At 41.4% G+C, this 23,143-nt stretch overlaps 1 protein-coding gene across 1 annotated transcript in view; it reads left to right on the forward strand.

Moving 5' to 3' along the window:
* Snd1 (staphylococcal nuclease and tudor domain containing 1) overlaps positions 1-23,143 on the forward strand; it is a 401,120-nt gene that overhangs the window by 20,629 nt on the left and 357,348 nt on the right. Inside the window, exons 2-4 of the mRNA XM_048451021.3 lie at positions 11,807-11,956; positions 19,032-19,152; positions 23,016-23,094. Coding sequence (XP_048306978.1) covers positions 11,807-11,956; positions 19,032-19,152; positions 23,016-23,094 — 350 coding nt within the window. The remainder of the gene's footprint in view (positions 1-11,806; positions 11,957-19,031; positions 19,153-23,015; positions 23,095-23,143) is intronic.

The following is a 23,143-nucleotide window of genomic DNA, read 5'->3' on the forward strand; positions in this document are numbered from 1 at the left end:
TGTTCCTTGGGGCCACAATATTGAGCAGTATAGTGCGGGAAGGTTTGAATTCTCTGTCATGAAGCAGTGAGTGGATCACGATGAAAGGGATGAGACATGGAACAGGCACTGTAGTTTGTACTTCATGTCTAGAAGATGTGTGTGGTCAGAGAGTGAGAGGAAGAACAGTGGGTGAGGAGGTGAGCCGTTCTACTACTTGTGAAGTCTAGTTCCAACGTTGTGTGCTTTGCCGCTGAGCTTCCCGAACGGCTTCTGTTGCAATGTTTGTGTATTTAGTACCTTAACTTTTCAATTTTAAGAGTATCTTTTATGTATTCTTTGATGATTTCATATATGTATACAATATATCTTGATCCTATCCACCCCAAACTGTCTCATTTCCTCTCCCCCCAAGACAGCCCCCACCACATCTTCCTCCCATCTTCATTTCTTTTTTTAAAAAAATTTCCTTGTGACCTCTGGAGTCTAGTTAGTGTTGCTGACTAGAATACTGGCTGGTCTCGTTGACTTGTTCTTGTGCAGGTCTTAGGCAGGTGACCTAGGTGCAGTTGGTTTGTGAGAGCTCAGCCATGTTTAGCATTGACAGCATTTCACATTACCTGTCGCCTGTCCTCTGGTACTTAGAGCTTTCCACTCCCTGTAGGGTGATATAGATGTCCATTAGCAGCTTGTTCTCAGCCCTTTGACTAGTTGTGATTCTCTATATTACTGTAGGAAAAAAGAAGCTACTTTGACCAAGGTTGAGAACAGTTCCACTCTATATAGAGAAATATAATTATTTACAAGGCAGTTTGACAACAGCACGTTTAGTAAAACATCAGGAATAGGTTTTCCCGTAAAACCTCTGATCCCTAGAGCCATGGACATTTGACTGGTATAAATTCTTCCTATGGAGCAGGCCTCAGATTTAATCAAATTTAATTAAAGGGGTTAGTTAGCCCCTAAACCTTCATGCCATTATTGTACCATTGGTTATGTCTTGCTGGCGTCAACACCGGGTGAATACCATCGATGACGTTTCTCTCTCAGTAGCCTGCATAGCACCCATTGGTATTAGGAATGCTAGCCATCAGGGAGGAAGTTCTTAGATCAGTTCAGCTTGATTTCTCCAATGCCCTACAACCAAAGTATATGTGTTTTCAGCAGTTTGGTTTTGCCATCTGTTATGATGGCCAAGCAAGAGCAGTGGCAACGATCTGTGTTGGTTTGGGGATTCTGGTTCCCCATTTTTATATTATTCTTGCTTGAGTCTGTTAGTACTGTGATTGTTGTCAAATAACAATTTTCTGATTTTACCATTGATCCTACATTTATTAATTTCACTCTAGAACTCTGTTCTGCAATTGTTGATTCATTTATTTGTTAAATTAATTAGTCCAATTAATTAGTCTATTACTATTTTGATTTTCTTATTTTTTAAAGATCATTTTTTTTAATGGTTTATTTTTATTTCATGTGCATTGGTGTTTGGCCTGCTTGTATGCCTGTGTGAGAGTATCGGACCCGCTGGAACTAGAGTTCCACATGGTTGTGAACTGCCATGTGTTTGCTGAGAATTGAATCTTGAGTCCTCTGGAGTGAGTGCTCTTAACTGTTGAGCTACCTCTCCAGCCTCTATTATTTTGATTTTCAAGTTGTCCCAAAATACCCTTAACAAGGCCATTTTATCATTTTGATAAAATATGTCACCATTGTCCTTTAAAGTTTGACACAGCTACACATTCCTGGCTGAGACTGACCCTTTTTTGACCCAAGCCTAGCATCAGCAGTTTCTCAAGGAGTTTTTGCTCTTTTTAGCAGAGAGGATTTTAGACAGCAGGATCTGGACACTAGGTTGTCATTTACCTGTATGTGCTCAGTAGCAGTGGTTAGTTCACACTAGTCTCTACTCCCAGCCTTTCTGTATATGTAATTTCTTTCTCCACCAGTGAGAAGTCTAGTTTTTGCTTTCCTGTCTCTTGTTTGCTGTTTCCTGTACATGACCAATTTCTTGCTCTTAACAGTTGGTTCTTTAGCTTCCAGTGACCCGTCACCAGTGTCTGCCAGCCCATGAAGATGAGTGAGATTTGGGTTTTTAATAACTCGCATATATGCATGTCCCCACCCCTGCCCCCCAGCCCATATACTTGTTTTGTTTCCTTGCTTTCTTGGTTCTGAGGATTGAAACTCTCTCGTCCATCAAAGTTTGAGCTACGCCATCAAGTGAGGTTCCCCCCCCCCCCCCCCGACCCATTGGTAGCACTGATGGTTTAGCAGTGGAAACGGCAGGATTTTGGCCATCTGGATCTCCATTTCTTTTGGTAGAAAGAAAGCTTTTCTTCTTTTGAAATTTTCCCAACATTCTTTTTAAATTTTTTGGAAGGTTTCAACTGGTTTTGTTTTTTTCCCTCCAAATTGTGCCTTTGCTGTTTGTGTGTAGCTGAAATAAAGTGCTTAAAAAAACCATCTCTTCTGTGCTTTGTTTACTGTTTATAAAAACAAACATCAGGCCTTCATTTTTACTCCTCAGATGAACATGTTTCCTCACCAGAGGACCTTTAATTCTTCCTGATAGTCTGTGTTGGATTTCTTTTTTCCTATCATGATATTAAATGTAAGAGTTATGAGTACCACTAGATCACCATCTCTGGCTCTTCAGAATTAAATCTCAGTGTATGGTGGTCCTGTAGGCATATGTTGCCAACTTTATTCTCTCATTGTTCAGGAAAGTAATATTCTCTTCCTAATCTTGACTGCGTACTTTGATGCTCTTGTCTTTCTTTGTACTTTATTTATTTATTTTAGATTATAACACTTAAGGAAATCCCTTTTCCTTTATTCTCTGAGGGTTAAGAGTTCTAATCACTGTAGTACTTTTCTGTACCTTTAAGGCAGAGTGCCTGACCCTGATCATTTGATAGAAGGTTCAAAGACCCATTTGTCATATCCTTAGTTCATTTACTTTTTTTGCTTATTTATTTTTGAGATTCTATTTTAATTACATTTCCCCTTTCCCTTTTCTCCAAGTTCTCCCATATACTTTCCCTAGCTCTCCTTCAAATTATTGATTGCTTTTCTTTCATCAATTATTATTGCATACATATATGCACTTACATGCATATCTTTCCTAAATATGACCTGAGTTCATATAATGTTACTTGCATGTTTATTTTCAGGACTGACCATTTGACACTGGACAACCAATTGGTCTGCCCCACCCTAGAGAGGGCCGCCCCTCCCAGCCAGCTTCACTCAGCTTCCTATACTTTATGTGTAGATTGAGGCCTCCTGAGCTTTGCTTTTTCTCTGTACACTTTGACTTTTCTTGGTGTTCTTGTTCAGCTCCCAATTGGCCAGTCGTGTTGGTAAGGCCTTATTTGTAGAGCTTCTGATGTTACTAGGAGATACAGTCTTCAAATAAAACTTCCTGATGTTCTGGCTTATCAGTCTTTCTACCCCTCTTCCACAATGTTCCCTGAGCCTTATGTGTGGGAGTGTTTTATAGATGTAGCCATTGTGACTAGGCTTTATTTATGTTTGCTTCTTTGATCAGGTCATGCGACTATTGTACTGAATATTTTTTTTTTTGTTATTATTGTTTGACAACTGGGATGAATTTCTTTGAAACGATAGGGGGTCCACGATTTACCAGTCTTTTCTCCCTGTGTTCTGTGTGTCTTGTGTCTCTAAATCTGTGGCAGTCAAAAGAGTCCACTGGCAGGTGGAGAGCAAGGTCTGTAAACAGCCCTGCTGTGCCTTCCAGGAGAATGAGTTCCTGTCTTACTCGGGAAGCTTCACATGTACAGGGGCTTGCCAGTACTTACTTTTGTAAGTCTCCAGTATTGGTTCATTGTTGTAAGGGGCTGTTGGTTCCCGGCTGCTCAGCCCCGAAATAATCACACCGAAACTATATTATTTAAATCACTGCCTGGCCCATTAGTTCTAGCTTCTTATTTGCTAACTCTTACATCTTAATTTAACCCATCTCCATTAATCTGTGCATCACCACTAGGTCGTGGCCTACCAGCAAAGTTTCAGCACATCTATGGGTTCCATGGCTTCTTCCTTACTCTGCCCTTCTTTCTCCCAGCATTCAGTTTAGTTTTTCCTGCCTACTTCTATTCCCTGCACAGGCCCAAGACAGTTTCTTTATTAACCAGTGGTATTCACAGCATACAGAGGGGAATCCCACATTAGTTAATGGTTCTCATATATGTAGTATTTAGGTTTTATTGAAAAGTATGCTGGGATGCTTTTGCATTACTCTGCCATGTTTTTCTCATTGTTTTTCTCATCTATGAAACAGAATATGATAGAGAAAATGATTTATGATTTCTTGGCATTTCCTGTGCCCTGTAATCGATTTAGGCTGCTGTGCATTATTATCATAGCCAGTCCATAGTTAGTATCAAATATCATTATTGCATACTGAACAAGGTTAAAAAGAATAGATTTATTTTTGCTCCTGATTGTATATCAAGGTCAGAGGGCTAGATCTGATATTGGCCTTTAAAATTTTTATTTTAAGAATGGTGGTGGTGGTGTGTTTTACAAATGCTGCTGTGATTTGGAACCTCTAGCTGATGGGACTGACTTTTTGAATACTTTGGTCTCTGACAGCAGCTCTGTGGGCTCCAGAGACAGCTCCCAAGCACTTGTTTCTGTGTCCTGATGCTATGTGGTTTTAGGCTGAAGTCACCGTAGCTGTCTGCTTTCCGAGTCTTCAGCTGCAAAAGAAAAGGTCCGAATGCTATCTTCTGACTCCTTTGGTGATCCTGAGATTAACAACCTGAAAACCTGTTTGTGTTACTGGCTGGGTAGCAAGCATATATCTCAAGTCAGAGAAATAGCAGAGTTGGAGTAGCCCTAGGTTTCTGGTTAATTGTTTTTGAATGGTAGGGTCTTTAGTCTTGCTTCTTGATTTTGGGGTGGGGTGGGAATCAGGAAGACTGAAGCAGGATGAGTGTTCTGGGATATCTCATGGCTCACACATGTTCTTTGTGATTGCCTGCTTTGTCTGAATGCCTTTCTTTTTTCGTTCTTTTTTTTTTTAATTTTGTTTATTTGTATTTCATGTGCACTGGTGTTTTGCCTGCATGTATGTCTGTGTGACAGTGTCAGATCCTCTAGAACTGGAGTTACAAAAAGCTGTGAGCAGCCATATGGGTGCTGGGAATTGAATCTGGGTTCTCTGGAAGAGCAGCCAGTGCTCTCACCTGCTGAGCCATCTCTCCAGCCCTCCTGAATGACTTTTCTGATTCTCAGGAGATGATTCTTTGGCGGCAATAGCTCTGGTTGGCAGAAAGCTGTTTGATAGACTGAAAATTTCCAAACTTAGTATCTCCAGTTGTTTCTGTGTTTGTTCAGTTTCTTAGGATGTTTCTGGATATTAAACAGTTCTGAGCTATATGCTTCACAACTATTGTACCCTCTGTTCTTCTTCTTCCATTCCCCACCTGCCTTCTGTCTTGTGATACAGAGGTTTGGAACTTATGGCTTAGCAGCTGAAACCAGCCTTGTTTTCATGGTTTGTTAAGTGTTTATTGAAACAATGCTTTCTGTTGTGATTAAGTTCTATTTCTTTCTTTCTTTTTGGTTGCTTGTGCTTTTGGTGTCGTATCTAAAAAGTGATCATCTAATGGAAGGTAATGCAAATTGCATGTCTGTTTTGGTCTCAGACTTTTCTAAATTTGACTTGCTTTCATATCAATGATTCTTTTTGAATTTCTTTTGTTTATAGTGTGAGATAGAAATCAAGCTTCATCCTTCTGTGTGTAGCTGCACCTTTTGTTGAAAGTTCTACTTTTCTGCATTGAATTATCTAGGAACCTTTGTTCAAAACGTATACTAGATTGTAAGTGTGTGGATGTGTACCAATTTTTCTCTCTATCTTCAGTTGCCTGCCCTTAATCCTTTATATTGGCCCTTCTGTTATCAGTGTTGCCCTTGTCACATGCCTTTTGTACCTCAAGAGATAAAAATGCCCTGGTAAGCCAGTCCTCTTTGCAGAACCAGTAAGACACCTTTCTTGGGCCAAGATGATTTTGCTCTTGAATTGGGAAAAAAAAGTACTAGCCAGTATATATGAGTTTTTAATATGATTGTGTTTGTATAATTAGTGAGAGTGTCTTATTGTATTTTCTTATTGTATTTTCTGTCTTGTGATGACAGTGGTCTGGATGCTCAAGAGTTAAGTGTACCCAGTCATTTATCAGAGCCTTGTGAAGATTTAATGTCGTGTTCTATTGCTGGACAACATTTTAGTGGCTCTCCATATAGTATTTCACTGTACGTAAATCTCCCAGTGACCCTGTAAGTGGCTTTGAACAGTTTGAAATCCCATTTTTCCTCCAGTTTGACACTGGTTCGGCCTCTGTGGCTGTCTGACTCGTGCCTTGAAGCCAGATCCTTTGAATCCCACCACATCCCTCTGCAACCTTTATAGGCAGAGCCGAGAAGTGTCATATTCATAACCTCATTCAGACTGACTCATTATGACAGCTGGTTTCACAATCCTAGCAGGTAGTCCTGAGATCGTTTTTCTGGAATATGTCATCTTCTTATTCTAATTGAATAAAGTGGTAACCATATGACTTGTTTTCTATGCTCTATAAATTAGCAATTAAGGATAATTACTCTATTCATGAAAGTTTGTAACATGAATCAGTCAGTGAAGCTTTGGCAAATCAATTACCCATGACAGTTTCCTCACAATCTTTATTCTTCTGAAATTAAAAATATGATAAATACTATGTTTTCCTTGCGTATGTTTGTCTCTCCACTTGAGCATCAGCTCTCCAGGAGCAGAAACTTTTGTCCTTTATTTCCCTGAAATATGCAGCTTCCCTAGAACAATATCCCAGACATTGTTGGTATTTAATCAATCAATCAATGAATTGATTAACTTTGAAAAACTGGCATCTGTTTATTATGAAAGCTGGCTTGATGCAGTATAAAATAGAAATCTGATTTATAGGATGTTGTTCTTTTCCATGTTTTATGTAGATATTTTAAGCAGTTTTCCCTTGGTTTTTATTGGATATAAGACTTCAATAATGGAAGTCTTTTAGAATATTTTTATTGAGGAAGGACTTGAATAAGAACTATTGGCAAGGCAGTTTATCAGTGCTTGGAAAATGAGTTGTAGATAACTACAAGAAGGGTATAGTGTATTTTGAATGGTTTCAGAGTCTATAAATAGGAGGAAAACTAGTCTTCCTTAGAAGATGGGTTTCATTCTTCCACAGTGCCCTGCAGACACAGTATTTGCTTGCCTTCAATGCCATCAGTAAACAATGGGTAGACCATTGCAGAAGAAAGTTGTACCCATGTCAGTCCTTTATGGCTGGAGGAATAGGAGATAGGAGTCCTTGTCATGTCATAACTAAGATGAGTTAACCTTTAGGAGATTGGATTGGTGACTGCATCTTGAATTAGTATAATTAATAATACTAATTAATTATAGTAATAATAATTACTATATATTATATATAATAATAGTAATTAATTAATAATAATATAACAATTATTACAATTATAATTAATTTATAATTAATAATAAAGAATACACAGAGAATCTTAAGTGAATTGAAAGGGCTAAGGAGGTGACTTAGTCAGTAAAGTGCTTGCTCTACAAGCATGAGAACCTGAATTTGATCCCTAGTACCCATAGAAGAGAGCCAGACATGGTGCCCTGCTCCTCCAGTTTCAGCTGGGGAGGTGGAGACAGGCAGACGGATTTCTGCAACTTGTTGGCTTGAGAATCTGACTGAATCATTGAAATCTAGGTTCTGTGAGAGACTCAGCCTCAAAATAAAGTGGAGAGTGATAGAGGAAGATGTGCTGTTGACCCTGACCTCCGTACAATTAGGACTCAGTGGTTCAGAGTGTTTACTGCTCTTTCATAGGACCCAAGTTCAATTCCTGGTGGCTTATCATTGCCTGTAATTTCAGCTCTAGGGCATCTATTGATGCCTTCTGGCCTCAGTGGGTACTGATGTACATACATGCATATATTCACATACAGACACAAAAGACATGCATGAATGAATAAAAAGTAAAGTCTAAAAAGGAAGAAAGATTAAAAATGAAGAGCATTTTCTTGTAACTGGATTGGGAAGACAAGTTTTTGCTTGTGTGTTATGTATAGCCACAGTGGAGTGATTTAGGCCAAGGTCTGTGTGCTTAGGGCACTGGAGACATCAACTAGAGAGCTAGTTTAAAAAATATCAGGATCTGCATATTGTTTTCTCATGAAAAGGTAGTAGAGTGGTTATATCAATTGTGATCGAGTAATACAATGAAATACCATAGTCATGAAAATGAGTTGTATTTCACATCAGCATAGATACATTTTACTAAAAAGAATTAGTAAAAGAAGTAAGTCATTGTATAGAAGACTCAACTAGGAGAGCTCAGAAATAGACAAAATGAAGTTCTGATGCTTAAAGATACTTAAGATGAATGGAACACAAGTGTGCAAAAGAGCAAGAGAACAATTCTCCCGTGGTCAGAGTGGTGGTGGGCATCAGAAGACTGAGTAGAAAGGACATGGAGGGTGTCCTTAGGGTTTCTGTTGCCGTGAAGAGACACTGTGACCACAGCAACATTTCTAAGGAAAACAGTGGGTCTGACTTACAGGTTCAGAGGTTTATTTAGTTCATTATTGTCATGGTGGGAAGCATGGCTGTGCACAGGCAGACATGGTGCTGGGGATGGAGCTGGAAGGTCTTCAACTAGCTTGGCAGGCAGTAGGAAAAGAGAGTGACACTAGGCCTGTCTTGAGCTTCTGAAACCTCAAAGCCCACCTCCAGTGACGCATTGCTTCCAGCAAAATCACACCTCCAACAAGGCCACACCTAATAGTGCCATTCCCTATGGGCCTATGGGTCCTGTTTTCATTCAAATGACCATATTCCACTCTCTGGCCTCCATAGACTTTTAATCATATCATAATGCAGAATGCATTTAGTCCACCTTCAAAAGTCTCAGTAGTCTATTACAGTATCAGCACTGTTTAAAAATCCAAAGCAGAGTCTCTCAAAATCATGCATTCTCTTAACTGTAATCTGTCTAAAATCAAAATGATAAACCAGATCACATATTTCCAACATAGAATAGCACAGGATATACATTACCATTCAAAATGGAAGGAAAAAGAGCATAATGAGGAAATACTTGACCAAAACAAGACTAAAAACCAGCAGGGTGAACTCCAAATTCTGCATCTCCATGTCTGATGTCAAAACACTGCAGATCTCCAACTCTGTTAAACTTTGTTGACTGCAACACACTTCTTTCTTGAACTGGTTCCATTCCCTGTTAGCAGCTCTCTTTGGCCGGTATCTTGTGACTCTGGCATCTCTAACATCTTGGGTTTTCCAAGGCAATGGAGGCTTAACCTTCATAGCTTCATACAGTGGCTTCTTTGGGCCTCCATCCCGGGATGCCCCTGACCTAAGCCAGGCCTCAGTGGCTTAGTCAAGGTGTGGGAATATCCCTTTCTTACATCCCTGACTCTAAAGTCAGAACCACATGGCTACAGTTGCCAAATTCTGTTATTTGCTGGGACTAGAACATGGCCCCTTTGTTCAAGTGCATTTTGACCAGCTTTCTGTTTTTGATGGTTTACTGCCTAAATTGGGCTGTTCTGGAACTCATTCTCTGGACCAGGCTAGGCTGGCCTCCAACTCAGCTTCTGCCTTCATTGGGATTAAAGACTTGTGCCACTGCACCTGGCTCTGAGCTTTTCTTTAGTTCCTTTTCACAAGTTGGAAGCTTAGCTGGGTGGGATCTTGCCTTGAGGTCACCACTCCCTTTATTCCATTTAATGTCAGGCTTTTCTTTGATCTGTTTATCTCCTTGAACTTGGGACTTAGCTCTTTACTCTCCCTGGTGCCCCCTTTCTCCTCAAACTGTACATTTTGTATTTTTTCTTGCTCAGTTTTCTCCTTTTCATTACAAATCTGCATAAGCATGGTCACTAAAAACCAAACAACTTAGTCAAAATTAGGCTGTCTGGAAATCTCCACCAAAGGTGTTAATACATAACTTGAATTTAGCGTCAGGTGGATCTTTTTTTCTTGGATAAGCAGAAAGCAGCTAAATTCTTTGCAAAAATATCACAAAATTGGTGTCTATGCCACATACTAATATTATTCTTCTCTGAAACCTCTTGAGCCAGGCACCCACAGTCCAAACCACCCTCTGCACCACGAGCCCTGCTTAAAGCATTCAACTGCTTTTCTAGTCTAGAATCCCAAGGTGTTCCGTAGTTCTCCAAACAAAGCCTGGTCTGGCCTATCACAACAGTACCTCAGTCCCTGGTACAGACTTTTGTCTTAGGGTTTCTATTGCTGTGAAGAGACACCATGACAACTCCTTTTTTTTTTGTTGTTGCTTGTTTGTTTTTGAGATAGATAGGGTTTCTTGGTGTAACAGTCCTGGCTATCCTGGAATTCACAATGTATTCCAGGCTGGCCTCTGCCTCCCCATTGCTGGAATTAAAGGCATGTGCCAGCACTGTCCAGTGACCACGACAACTCTTATAAAGGAAAACATTTAATTGTGGCTGTCTTACAGGTTCACAGCTTTAATCCATTATCGTCATGGTGAGAAGCATGACTAGATACAGGTAGACATGGTGCTGGGCAAGGAGCTGAAAGTTCTACATCCAGTTTGGCAGGCAACAGAGAGTGACACTGGGTCTGGCTTAAACTTCTGAAACTTGCAAGCCCACGTCCCAGTGACATGCTTCTTTCAACTGGCCACACCTCTAATAGTGCCATTCCCTATGGGCCTATGGGGGTTTTCATTCAAACCACCACCACTTCTGGCAGTGTTCTGGCTCGTGGATAGTGGCTACTCACTTTTTTACTTTTCTTATTCTCTGACTCATACATTTATGATACTTCTTAAAAATTTAAAGCATTAGTTGAGAAGAGGAAGAGAATATCTGCTAGTGGGTGTGTGGAAGAGGGAGCTTCCATCACAAGGCTCTCATCTGAGCGTAGCCTCCACTGACAGAACCCTGTGGCCTTCCATACTAACCTCTGGAGTTGAGAACCCTGCAGACTGAGTGAGCCCCGCTGTCTGTCAGAGTAGCCTCCCTAAGCAGAGGCAGTTTGAGTAGCTTGTCACTTTTACTGTGTGCCTCTTTTTCTCTTCTCACTCAAAATCTTTCCTTTTGCAGCCCCTCAGATTGATTTAAAAATCAATGCCAGTGAACTTCAGAGCCTTTCCGCAGTTGCAAATAGGTTTTGTTTAGGCTTCTTAGCCAGGAGTAGAAGGAATGTTGGTGTTCAGGATCTGGGCTTTTAGAGGGCAGTACTTGTGTGTATCTTGTTTGGTGTTGCACATGCTCTGGTGTTTCCTGCCCCGGCCTTGATTATGTAGGGTTTCTTCCTTTAACTTTCCCTTTCTTTAAGTGTTCAGAGTGTGCCTCATTCTAGAATGGAAAGTGTGGAGATATTAACCTGTTAATAGTTGAAAAGAACAGTGTTGATGCATGCTGGGATAAAATTACAAAGGTCTTTAACCTCAATGTCTCATATGCCTTTTTATCCCAGTCTGTTTATTTATGGCTTTTCTGTTGTTTGTTTAATTCTTACTTATATTTTTGAGTCCATCATTTCTGAATCTGGCCCAAGGCTTTTTGTAGGTAATTTCTCTTTTAAAATTCAAGCCAAATTCTGTTCTTTTCCTCATTGTATGGATATATTTGGAGGACCTTGGGGTGCAAAGTACTGTTGTAGATGTTGGGAATTCATTATCATACAGCTTGTGATACTATTTTCAGACCACCATTCTCTTCTTTTAACCTGTGTAGGTTCTCTCTGGGTGTGCCATCATTGTCCGAGGACAGCCCCGTGGTGGTCCTCCTCCAGAGAGGCAAATCAACCTCAGCAACATTCGCGCTGGAAATCTTGCCCGACGGGCGGCTGCCACACAACCAGATGGCAAGGATACACCAGATGAGGTAGGTGCTTCCATAGGCCTGTCTGAGGCTGTGGGTCTAGTTGGCAGTCTGCTGTCCCCTTTGGAATTTTGATGTGCACTTTCTTTTCTGTTCATGGTAAGTATTGTTTTATCAGGCTGACTCTGGATATATCCCTGGTAGCTTACATCTGTCATTATACATACACTGCCTGAGTTAGTTTCTTTTCATTTTTCTTTGGAGTAACTCAAAGGAGAAAGGGTTTATTCAACTCAGAACTCAAGGGAATTCAAGGTAGCATGAGCAGAAAACAGCTGATCCCATCAGAATAACCAGGAAGCAGATGCAGTGAGTGCTTGTGTCCTGCTGCCTGCCTGCCTGCCTTCCTGCCTTCCATCCTCCCTCCCTCCCTTCCTCCCTCCCTCTCTTCCAATGGGATCTGTGGGGTGGGGCGGGGAGTGTGTGTGTGAAGGGGGAAGTCTTCCGTTCCATCTAACCAAATCAAGACAGCCCCCTCAGACATGCCTAGAGGCTTATTTCCCAGATGATTCTTTACCTCATGGTTGGTTAATTGCAACAACGATTGCAGGGCTGTCTGCAATCCTCTCCTGTAGGCCTCACTGTCTCACTTTTGGGGAACAGACTTGATGTCACATCAGTGTAACAGTTTATAAATGATAGCCTGTCAGTGCTTGTGCTAGCCTTTCGTTACAGTTGCCTATATCCCCAAAGCTATCTGAATTTAGGAAACTCTAAAGTTTTATGTAATTTTTTTTTGTTTTTGGGTCAGTACTGGGACTTGAAAGCAGTCTCTCACACATGCCGGGCAAGTGCTCTACTACTGAGCAATATCTAGTTCCTTCTTTCCCACTCCTGATCCCTTGACTTTTTGGTTATAAGGTCTCATGTAGCCCAAGCTGACTTTATACTTAAATAGGAAGGGATAGCTTTGAATTTCCGATTCTCCTGTCTCTACCTCGTGCGTTTTGGCATTATAGGAGTGTGCCAGTAAGCCTGGTTTATATGCCACTGGGATAGAACCCAGGGTTTCATGTGTGATAGACAAACACTCCACAACCCAGCCCCTAAACAAGAGTTATTACTATTTTTTAAGCGGTGTGTGTGTGTGTGTGTGTGTGTGTGTGTGTGTGTTATGCATAGTTTCATGTGTGGAGGTAAGAGGACAACCTGTGGGAGTCAGTTCTCTCCTACCAGGTGGACTCATGAGCCAGGCTTGGTGGCAAGCACCTTTGTCAGCTGAGCCATTTCCTTGGCCCTAAACATGAGATTTTTTAAGGGTGAGTTTTAACTGTTTCTGGGCCACTTGTAGCTTGTCACTGTGGTATGCTCCGAGAAGCTACTTTTGAGTTTTTTCTCATCTCCTCTCTGCCTCCAACACCCCCAACTCTAACACTTAGCTATATGGCTTCTTATGTCATCTGATTCTTGACTGCTTACATCCTTACCTCTCTGGAGCGCTGCTGTCTGTCCATCCCACTTGGTGTGGAAGGTGGAGAGAAGATGATTCTCCACACTTGGAAATGTTGGTGCTTGGTTCTCCTTTAGCTGTGTTTCTCTGGTCAGAAACAGAATTTCTGGACTCTTAATTATTTGTTCTTCTCCAACTTAGTAACTTTGAATAGAGATTAGCAATTGGCTGTTCTCTGCTTTTCCCTTTCAAGGAAGTCAAGAAGAAAAGGTAATAGCTCATGAGCTTTTATTTAAGGAAAACATTTAGCTCTTTTCATCTTTAATAGTATTTTTTTTTTAAAATAAGGCAATAGTGAAATAGCGTTATAGATAATGGAGATGGAGAAAAATCACCCATAATTGTTCTATCAGCAGTAGTTGGCTAGATTCTAGAGATAATGACTAAATACATTAAAACCAGTTCTTTCTCATTGTCCTCCATCAGTAACTACAAGTGTTGAGACTAATGTAGTGTCTATATCTACCTCTGGATTGCTCAATGAGGATTAAATAAGGAAACATGAAGTGCTTAGCACATCACAAAGTACTTAATAAATGTTTGGTAATCACTAGTCTGTTAGATCAAGTACTGAAGATTAAACCTCTTTTGGCCTTCTTCAGCCATTGAGTGAGCATCAAATGGGTAAATCACTGCTTCAAGCTTTCCTCTTCCTTTCAGCTGTGTGTGGTAGAATACCTGATTGCTCCTGAGAGATAAAGAGCTGCCTCTTCTTAGAGGTCATCAAGCTCTTTTCCCTAAAAGGAAGAAGCAGTGCAGCCTCTAAGAAACGTTTGTTTAATTTCCTGTTTCATGCATGAGAATCTGGGGCACTGTCTCCTGTGTAGCAGGGCAGTGGGATCTGAGCAGACTCTTGGCAGGTACCTGGCACTCCATCTTAGTTGTCCATAAGTTTACAGTCCAGTGCTTTCTCTTTTCGAGAGCAGTGTGGTGTCACCAAGCCTTTTCCAAGAACTTGAAAGAGCTCTCGGAGATGGAGTACTTGGTAGCTGTATCACTCTTTCCCAGGCCGTGACTATTATTCCTTCCTGCTAAGCCCTAGTTCTTACCCTGTTATGGTCTGGTCTTCCTCTCACACCCTTGGCACGACATGGACACAAGGCTCCAGTGACAGCCCCTGACACCCCAAAGCACTAGTTTCATTTTCCCTGAGTGCCCTCCCCCCAATTCTGCTCCTCCGGCCTGTCTGTGTTTCATGTTTCATTGCTATTGATATGATTCTTTGCTCACCTCTTCTGTTGTGCTGGGGACATTTAAACAATATGCCTTTTGACTTCTCATTTCTTATCACACTTCCTCCAGAGATCTCAGATCTCTGTTCTCCCCTTCTTGGGCAGGCTCTCAATCTGTAACCTTGGCTGGCTTAGAGTTCCCTGTGTAGACCAGGTTGGCCTCAGGGTGTCTGCTTGAGTACTGGGATTAATGGTGGGTGTCATCATACCCCCAATAGTTTACATGCTCTTCCTCGTTATCTTAGACACCAAGTGGTTCTCATTACTCTGACAAGCTGCATGCCTAGCCTAGACCACAAGTCCATTTTTGCTCTGACTTTCATTTTTCTCCTATTTAAAAAATACTTATTTTACTATTTTATTTCTTTTAAGAATTTCATGTTTGAATGCTGTAGTTATGTTATTTCCCTCCATCCAACTTCTCTGTGTCCATCCCCTGCAACTCCTCAAATTCATGGTGTCTTATTCTTCAGTTATTATTGTCACATATGTATGCATACACACGCTTATAACTATGTTCTGCTTAATTGATTTTAGTGTTGCTTATACATCTATGTGTTTAGGGCCAACTGCTTGGTATTGGCTCATTCATCACAGCCTTGAAGCACCTCTGTGGTTATGGGGCCCAGTGGTGATCCAGCACTCAGTTTTGCCCACAGGCTTTTGGAGGCCCCTCTGCCTTTGCCCTCAGCTCATATTGCTTTCTCCTTCGGGAGTGTTTCCCCATCAGTGTGACCTGGCGACCATCCGCTGTAAGACACAGCCCTGACATTTCCTTCCCTGGCCCCATCTTTGTGTTCTTAGAGCATTCACAGCATTTTATCTCTGACTTGTATGCCCTTCTCTTCTGGATTGTGCGCTCTTCAGCCCTTTCCCTCTCTCTGTGTCCTGTGTCCGGTCAGCACCGGACTCAGAGCGGGAGTACAGTAAATACACGTGTGAATCGGTGAGGAAAGAAGCTGAGTGGCACAGTGAAGCACCAGCTTTCCATTGATGTGGAGAACATTGTCTGCGTTTTTCCACAAAGAGGAAGAATCAAGAAGATTCAAGAAGAATCAAGGACATCATTATTCATTTGCTTTTTTTGTGTCACTGCCCTGAGTATCATTCATATTATTTTTTTCCTTCCCACCTGGTATCTTCCCTCAGTGATACTCAGCTTTCTTATAAGTCCTGTAGAAATGACAGCTGTGTGTCCCCAGCCTTCACTGCCCTGTGCCAGACTAATCCCCAGCGTTGCCTAGATACTCCAAGCAGCCTAGACACTGCATTGATGGGCACTCTGCTGGTTATATATTTATTTCCTGCAGATTAATTGAGTGCCTGCTGTGTGTGATCTCTGTGCTGGTTTCAGGGAAAATTCTGAAATGGATTTTCTACTTTCACTATAGCTTTTGAGGATTGAGGTGGTAGGCAGAGGTGGTAGAGGCGGTCAAATGGAATGGGCAAGAGGGAGAGACAAGGAGTCCCGAGCATTGGGTCATGTACCAAATTATCTAGCTTCACAGTTGACATTATTCTGGGTTTGATCTGGTCTCAGTAATTTTAGGAGTCTGACCAAAGAGAAGATTGGAATTAAAACATTCTATTTCATGACTTCAGACATGACTGTTTGAGTCTTAGCATGGAATTCAGGCTGTCTGCCTCCCTGGTTTTGGGGGCCTTAACGAGAATTGGTCGTTCAAGTTTCAATTACTTAAAGGTATTTGTTTCTTACATGAAACTCTGGAATATCCTATGGACAGACCATGACTTTCTTTCCTACTTGGCTCTTGTGACATTTGAGCAATGCTTGGAGCATTTCCCTGTATTGGCCCCTTCCAGTTTTGGCAGGCAGTATTGGGACAGACCATCTCCCTGGTTATCCTGTGTGGGTCGACACTGGCCTCACTTTCATAAAGATTGTCTCCCAGAGCAAGGGACAAGGTCAAACTCTTGTGTATCTCTGAGTCGATTTGCTGTTGTTGCTAATAGCTTATTCCAGTAGCAAATTCCCAATTTTGGATAGAACAAAGCTTCAAGAAGGCCTGGCTTTGGAAAATATTGTAGATATTTCATTTCGAGGCCTCCAGTGTGGTTTTCTTTTATTGCCTGACCAGCTAGTGACAGATGAGCTGTAAAACATGAGGGACTAAGAATGGATGCTATTTGCGCAATCCGTAAAAGCTTTTAGAGAGCTTTTTTGTGGTGCATAGAAACTGGAGGATTTCTCACAGGGTCTGGAGATGTATTTATTTCCTCGTGAGCTGACCCTTGGTGAGTATTGTTACCTGTGATAAATCTGCTTCCCTTTGGAGCACTTGCCGAGCTCTCTCGGGTATTAAAGTACTATGTTACTGAGGTTTGAATATTAATGTGTTGTGAAGACAGCCGGATTTTGAACATTTTTAGAGGAAGTAGTCAGGAAGCTCAGTACTGTTGATTCAGAAACATTTTCTGTGATGCAGTTTATAATTGGAATCATATATTATCAGACCTCACTTTGGTGTTCAAGGTCTTTAATTTTAGGGAGTAAGGTGATTGTAAAAATGAGACATAGTGGTTTGTGAACTCTGCATTGCTGTTGAGTGCTTTATCTCTCTGCTTGTTGGTGCTTTGAGAAGAGACTAGCAGTATAGATGAGTGTAAGGTTGGTTTGGGCTTCTTACCTGAGCCGAGTTCTTCCTAGGGCCACTCACCATTGGAATTAAATAGCAACATTATTTTCATGACTTGCATCTTCCATTGCCTTCTAGTTTTTGGGAAATTATAGATAGGAGTTTTCAAACTTTGTCAAAGTTTATTGAATGACCTCATGAAATAAGCTTTCTGGACAGAAAGGGTTATTTCAGACCACTTAATTGTCTGAGCTGCATTTTATTATGTGTATGCTGAACTGTGACTTGAAGAGATGACAGTGGTCAGTGAATGAGATTGAATCATAAAGGGAGAAGCTTCCTTTTATGCTTGCTTGTATTCTTAGTATGTTGATTGCTGTTTGCTGCTTGAGCCCTTCCCTTCCCCTTTCTGTCCTAAAGGAACTTGGGACTCTGAGCTGGGCCCTGGCTGTCAGTTGAAGTGTCAGGACTCCTCTGATAGGCTTGCTTAAGAGGGGAACTTTTGTTTTTTTTCTACCAGGCATGTCTAACACAAATGTCATTGACAAAGTAAACGCTTGAACACTTGAGAAATAATCACATACACATGTAAAAAAATACAATAGCCTCTTAAAATAAATTTACTATTTTATGTTGGGTAACATTTATAGCCATTATCAGCTACCTATGGGCTATGAACTGTGGACTGTGGACTGTGTGTTGGACATACCAGGACCATCCTAGAAGTGATGAAGTGGACAAGACCATCTCTTTGTCTCTGTTCACATGGAAACTTTGTTTTCCATTATGGGGGTATGTGCTCCCCTTGCTTGTGTCTGTCCTGAATAAGTGAGAGGAAATAATCATAATGCCATTTATAAGTTGCTCCTTATCACGAGCTGTCACTGGTGTCTTCCCAAGATTCTAGGATCTTTAAACATTAATTTTTTTTTCAAGGTTTATTATTACTTACAGTGTGTGTACATGTGTATGTGTGCATGCACACACCTGTTACAGGATGCATGTGGAGGCAAGAGGACAACTTTCAGGTGCCTCTTTGCAGCATGGGATCTGGGGATTGAACGCAGGCTGTCATGTTTGTGCAACAAGAGCTTTTGCCTGCTGAGCCATTTTGGTGTCCAGATCCCAGGTTTTTGACTGGAGTAGAAGTCGGAGAGGAAACAAACATTTTTGGGACTGCTATCTCAACTTTATCGCTGTCCTTGAAACGGCAGTAGTAATGGCATAAATAAGGCTCCTACCTGAGCAGAGATTTACCCCCAAATAGTAACAGCACTAAATACAAGCTGTCCCCGTTCCAGCTCTGCCTTGAACTGGCATTAAGGCAAGTGCTTCGGGAACTGGAAGGAGACAAGCAGATGCCAGTAGTGGTTGTTATTTATGATGCTCCACCTCTAGGTGGTTCCTGAAGGGGCTTCCCATTTCAGGGAGTGGGATGATCTACAGAAAGCAGTCAGCACTGGCAGGCACGTGGTAAGTGCTATAAAAATGTTGCCAAGTATTGTGCAGAAGTAAGCTGGAACTGAGCAGAGATGGTGGGGGAAAGTGCTACTGCTGGTGTCTGGGAAACCGAGGCTGCTTTAGGGCCTCCTAGTTATCCAGCTGCTGCTGAGCCTTTTTAGGAGGTCCCTAAGTGTGCAGTCAGTTGTGTGTGCTTTTTCTTCATGTCCTTGGCCTCGCACAGGGCCAGACTGCGGTTAAGTGTCTGAACATTTTTATCGAAGACATGAAGTAGATTTGTTACTAGTTGGGGTCTGGAGTAGGCAGTTTTCCCTTGACACTTCTGTTTTGTATTTCAGCCTTGGGCATTTCCAGCTCGAGAATTTCTTCGCAAGAAGCTGATTGGGAAGGAAGTCTGTTTCACAATAGAAAACAAGACTCCCCAGGGGCGAGAGTATGGAATGATCTACCTTGGAAAAGGTGAGCAGCAAGAAGAGTGGACTCATTTCCCTTGGAACCTAAGTCCTTCCAAGGATCAGTTTTAATTTGGCAGAAGGCCAGAATGGGCCCCTGTAATAGGAGGCCTCTTGTTCCTTCCTGGCTGCTCAGACCACGAAATAATCACTCAGAAACTATATTATTTGCAATACTGTTTTGGCCAATAGCTTAAGCATATTGCTAGCTAGCTGTGAAATCTAGAATTAACCCATTTCTATTAATCTGTGACTGTGGCTTACTGGGTATAGTTCCGGCATGTCTGTCCCTGTTGGTTGCATGGCATCTCACTGACTTTGCCTTCTTTCTCTGAGCATTCACTTTAGTTTTCCCTGCTTCGTTCTATTCTGCCCTATCACAGGCCCTAAATAGCTTCTTTATTAACCAATATTATTCACAGCATACAGAGGACAATTCCATACCAGGCCTCTGTTGGGCATTAACACCAGAAGATGCTGTGGGTTGTATGGGAATTGCTTCTGGACATGTACACATAAGAACAGAGGCACCCATCCAGTAGCCCTGATCCTTGTTCACCCCTGCACTTTCTTGGCTTGGTGTGGTTTACTATTGCATTCTTCTTCCCATAGAGGGCACTCAGCAGCACTGTGCTTTGGGATCAGAGTGATAATTGAATTCCTATAGATTTTCTATATTGCATTCTGTATTCTTTTATCTTGTGGCTTTTCTTCTTTTGGGGGACTCTTTAGCAAAAGAAGATCTGTTTGGGGCCAGTTGTTACTTTAAAAATCTGCTTATGGTTTGAATAAAATAGAATGAAAATAGGCTTTGGTATTGGAATAGTTGGGGTTAGAATTCTGTCTTTCCCATTCTGTATCTCTTTACCCTTTACCTCTCTATAAGGCCTAATTTCTTCACTTGTAAGCTCTTGAGAGTTTAAAGATATGGAAAACAACTAGTTTTGATATGGTCTACATCGTCATTAATTTAGTGTGTGTGCACAAATGCTCATATGCACATATAAACATATTTTTAGCTAGGCCAAATGATTCATGTGATATTAGATTTGTGACCTTCTTTGGATTGGATAGAGGAAACGTGAAAGTGGGGAATAGTCTTTTAAGTGGGCAATGGGACAATGGAAGACTTAGTTATTAAACTGTCATTGGCTTAATAAAAAGTCTTTTGTTAAGTTGACTTCTAATATCATAGCAACTTAGCTTATCTGTTTGACTTAGTAGTTGGTGCCTGACTCTAGGCCAGCATTAGCAGGCAAGCCTAGTGACATCCCATTAAGACTGAATTTAGTTGTACAAATTTTAGAAAAGTGAATTGAGAATGTGAAGTCATCTTGTCCAGGTCCTTTGAATTTTTTTTTTTTTAATGGAGAGTTGGGTAGTAGAACTTGTGATTAGGCTAGAACTTACATAGAAGAATGATTAGTATTAACTTTTTAGGGCTGGTAATTGTGATATAGACCAGGCTGCCCTGGAACTTAGAGTGCCTCTGCCTTCCGAATGCTGGCATTTAAGGTGTATGCACCAAGGCTTAGTCCTCTGACTTTTGCAGATATCTATCTATTTGTGACTCCCTCTTATTCATAATTTGATAGATAACATCTAAGGATGAGATCTTTGGCTTATAGATACATATAGCATAAATAATAAAAACCCAGAGACAGATATCAGGTTTAAGCTGAAGGTCAGAAAAACAAAGCAGCCTGCCACTAGTTCTTACCTCTTCCTCAAACTGAAATGGGTGATCCTGCCTCCACGAATCCTCAGACTGAGGCTGAGAGTAAGACCTGTCTCCTCCCGTCTGACGTTTCTTTCTAGTGCTAGGATTAGTGATGGGTGTCCACCACCACCTCCTGGCCTCTATGGTTAACTAGTATGGCTGCTGGTATTAAAGATGTGTGCCACCACTGCCTGGACTGTATGGATGACTAGTGTGGCTAGCTTTGCACTCCGATCTTCAAGCACACTTTATTTGTTAGATCATAAACAAAATATCACTATAATTATGTTTACCTTTCTTCCCTTTTTATCACATTTTGTTGCATCCTTTGAAGGTTCAGTCTAAGGGACTGTGTTTTCCTCCTTTCAGGAGAAATAGTCTGTGCTAGTTTAGTTTTCTTAAAAACAGTTCAAGGAAAGGAAGGTTTACTTTGATTGGACAGTGTAAAGATACAGTCCATCATTGCTGGGAGACATGGAAGCAAGACCATGAGGTGGCTGGTCACATCTCATCTGTGGTCAGGAAGCAGAAGCAGTGAATGCTGGCTCAGCTCACTTTCTTCTTTTCCCTTTTTATTCGGGTAGTGACCCCACCTGTCGGCACCACCCACATTTTTTGAGTGTCTTCCCTCCTTGCTTAAGCTCCTGGAAACAGCTGAAGTTGTGTCCTGGTGATTCTGAATTTGCTTAAATTGCCGCCCACTGAGAATTCACTTTCTGAAAGTGTCAGTGCTCTGTAACAAGAACATTTCTAAGAGCTTCAGGATATGTTTGATAGTGGGTTTATGGTTTCTCACTTGGTTTGTGTCTGGACTTCATCCGTTTCTATGTTCTGACTCCTTGGCCTCTTGGTACAGAATTTTTCCCTCATTGGTACATCTTTTAGCTTGACTCTCCACCCTGGAATTTTTGTGTTTTGAGGAAACCATTGTAATATTTATTAGTATTAGTGAAATCTGTGTTTAGAGTCAACAGTAACCTTAGCTGCAGAACCTTGAGAGTCTTTTGTATATATAAACATTGTCCTCAATATTCTCTGGTAGGAAAAGAAGTATGCAATTTGCCTTTGTAGAGATGTTCATCTTCTAGATGAGGCATTAGAGGTGTGTGCATTTATGTGTTTTTATGCACATGTACTTAATGGTGCTTGAGGAAGTCAGTGTGTAGTATACCAGATCTCTATAACTCTTGCAGACACCCATTCTGTGCTGATACTGCCTGTCAGCTAGGCTGCTGTGCTACAGTTTTTCTGGGAGCTTGCTCTTTGCCATAGTAAGGATTTTTACGCAGTGATTCCTGCAAAGGTGCCTTCCTTTATCATTTTAGCTGACAAGGATTTAAGAGACATACCAAGACTAAAAGCTTTTTCAGTAGTGTAGTGTGGAAATGCAGTTAATGTTTCAGGTGGAACCTTATGTTTAGGTAGAGCCTTAATCAGGTTAAGTTTTATGTTTACCATCTTTTTCTTTCCTGTCCTGATGGCTGCTCTGTGAAAGAGAAAACCTAGACACTCTCTTCTTACTATTTCTGACAAGAGTCAGTCAGTCTTAAGCTGTGTGCTTGTCTTGGTGGCCTTTGGAGTGGAGACTACGACACGGAGAGGAGTGGACTTTCTGGCATAAGCGTGACAGATGGCACTAATGAGTTTGTCTGCCTCTTTCTAATTCCTGCCCCGGCACTGTGTTTGTGATTTGCACACCTTATTTAATTCTCATAGGAACCCAGTGGGGCAAGTGCAGTCTCTGACTTAGAGGGGACTACATAGGCTGCTGAGGTCTTTCCCAAGCTATTACAAAGCTGGGTTTGTGTTCAGGAGCAGGTTTCATCTTCTTTGTGTTGCTCCCTGTTTTCCTGAACTGCCTGTCTGCCATGTGTGAATCTCCCGTGGCTCCCAGGATTGGTTTTGGCCTAGGAATACCCTAGAAAATTAGAAACAAAGTCCTACAAAGAAACACTGTCTTAGAGAATAGATGTTTTATAAGTTTTCTGAGAAACCCAGTGCTGCATTTCTGCTGGCTCCTTTTTCCACAGTACCTCCCTCCCTGAAGAGTGAAAATGGCCCATCCTGTGTGCTGTTGCTAGCAGAGGTCGGTTTGGCTCTTGTGGTTAATTCCTTCCTCAGATACTTATATGGTCCATTTTCTTCCTCAGATACTAATGGGGAAAACATTGCAGAGTCACTCGTTGCAGAAGGCTTGGCCACCCGGAGAGAAGGCATGAGAGCCAATAAGTAAGTATGCAGTACTCATGACATTCATTCTTGAGGCACCGAGAGGTTG

Source organism: Myodes glareolus, chromosome 25 (genome assembly GCF_982192425.1).
Source record: "Myodes glareolus chromosome 25, mMyoGla1.1, whole genome shotgun sequence".
NCBI lineage: Eukaryota > Metazoa > Chordata > Mammalia > Rodentia > Cricetidae > Myodes > Myodes glareolus.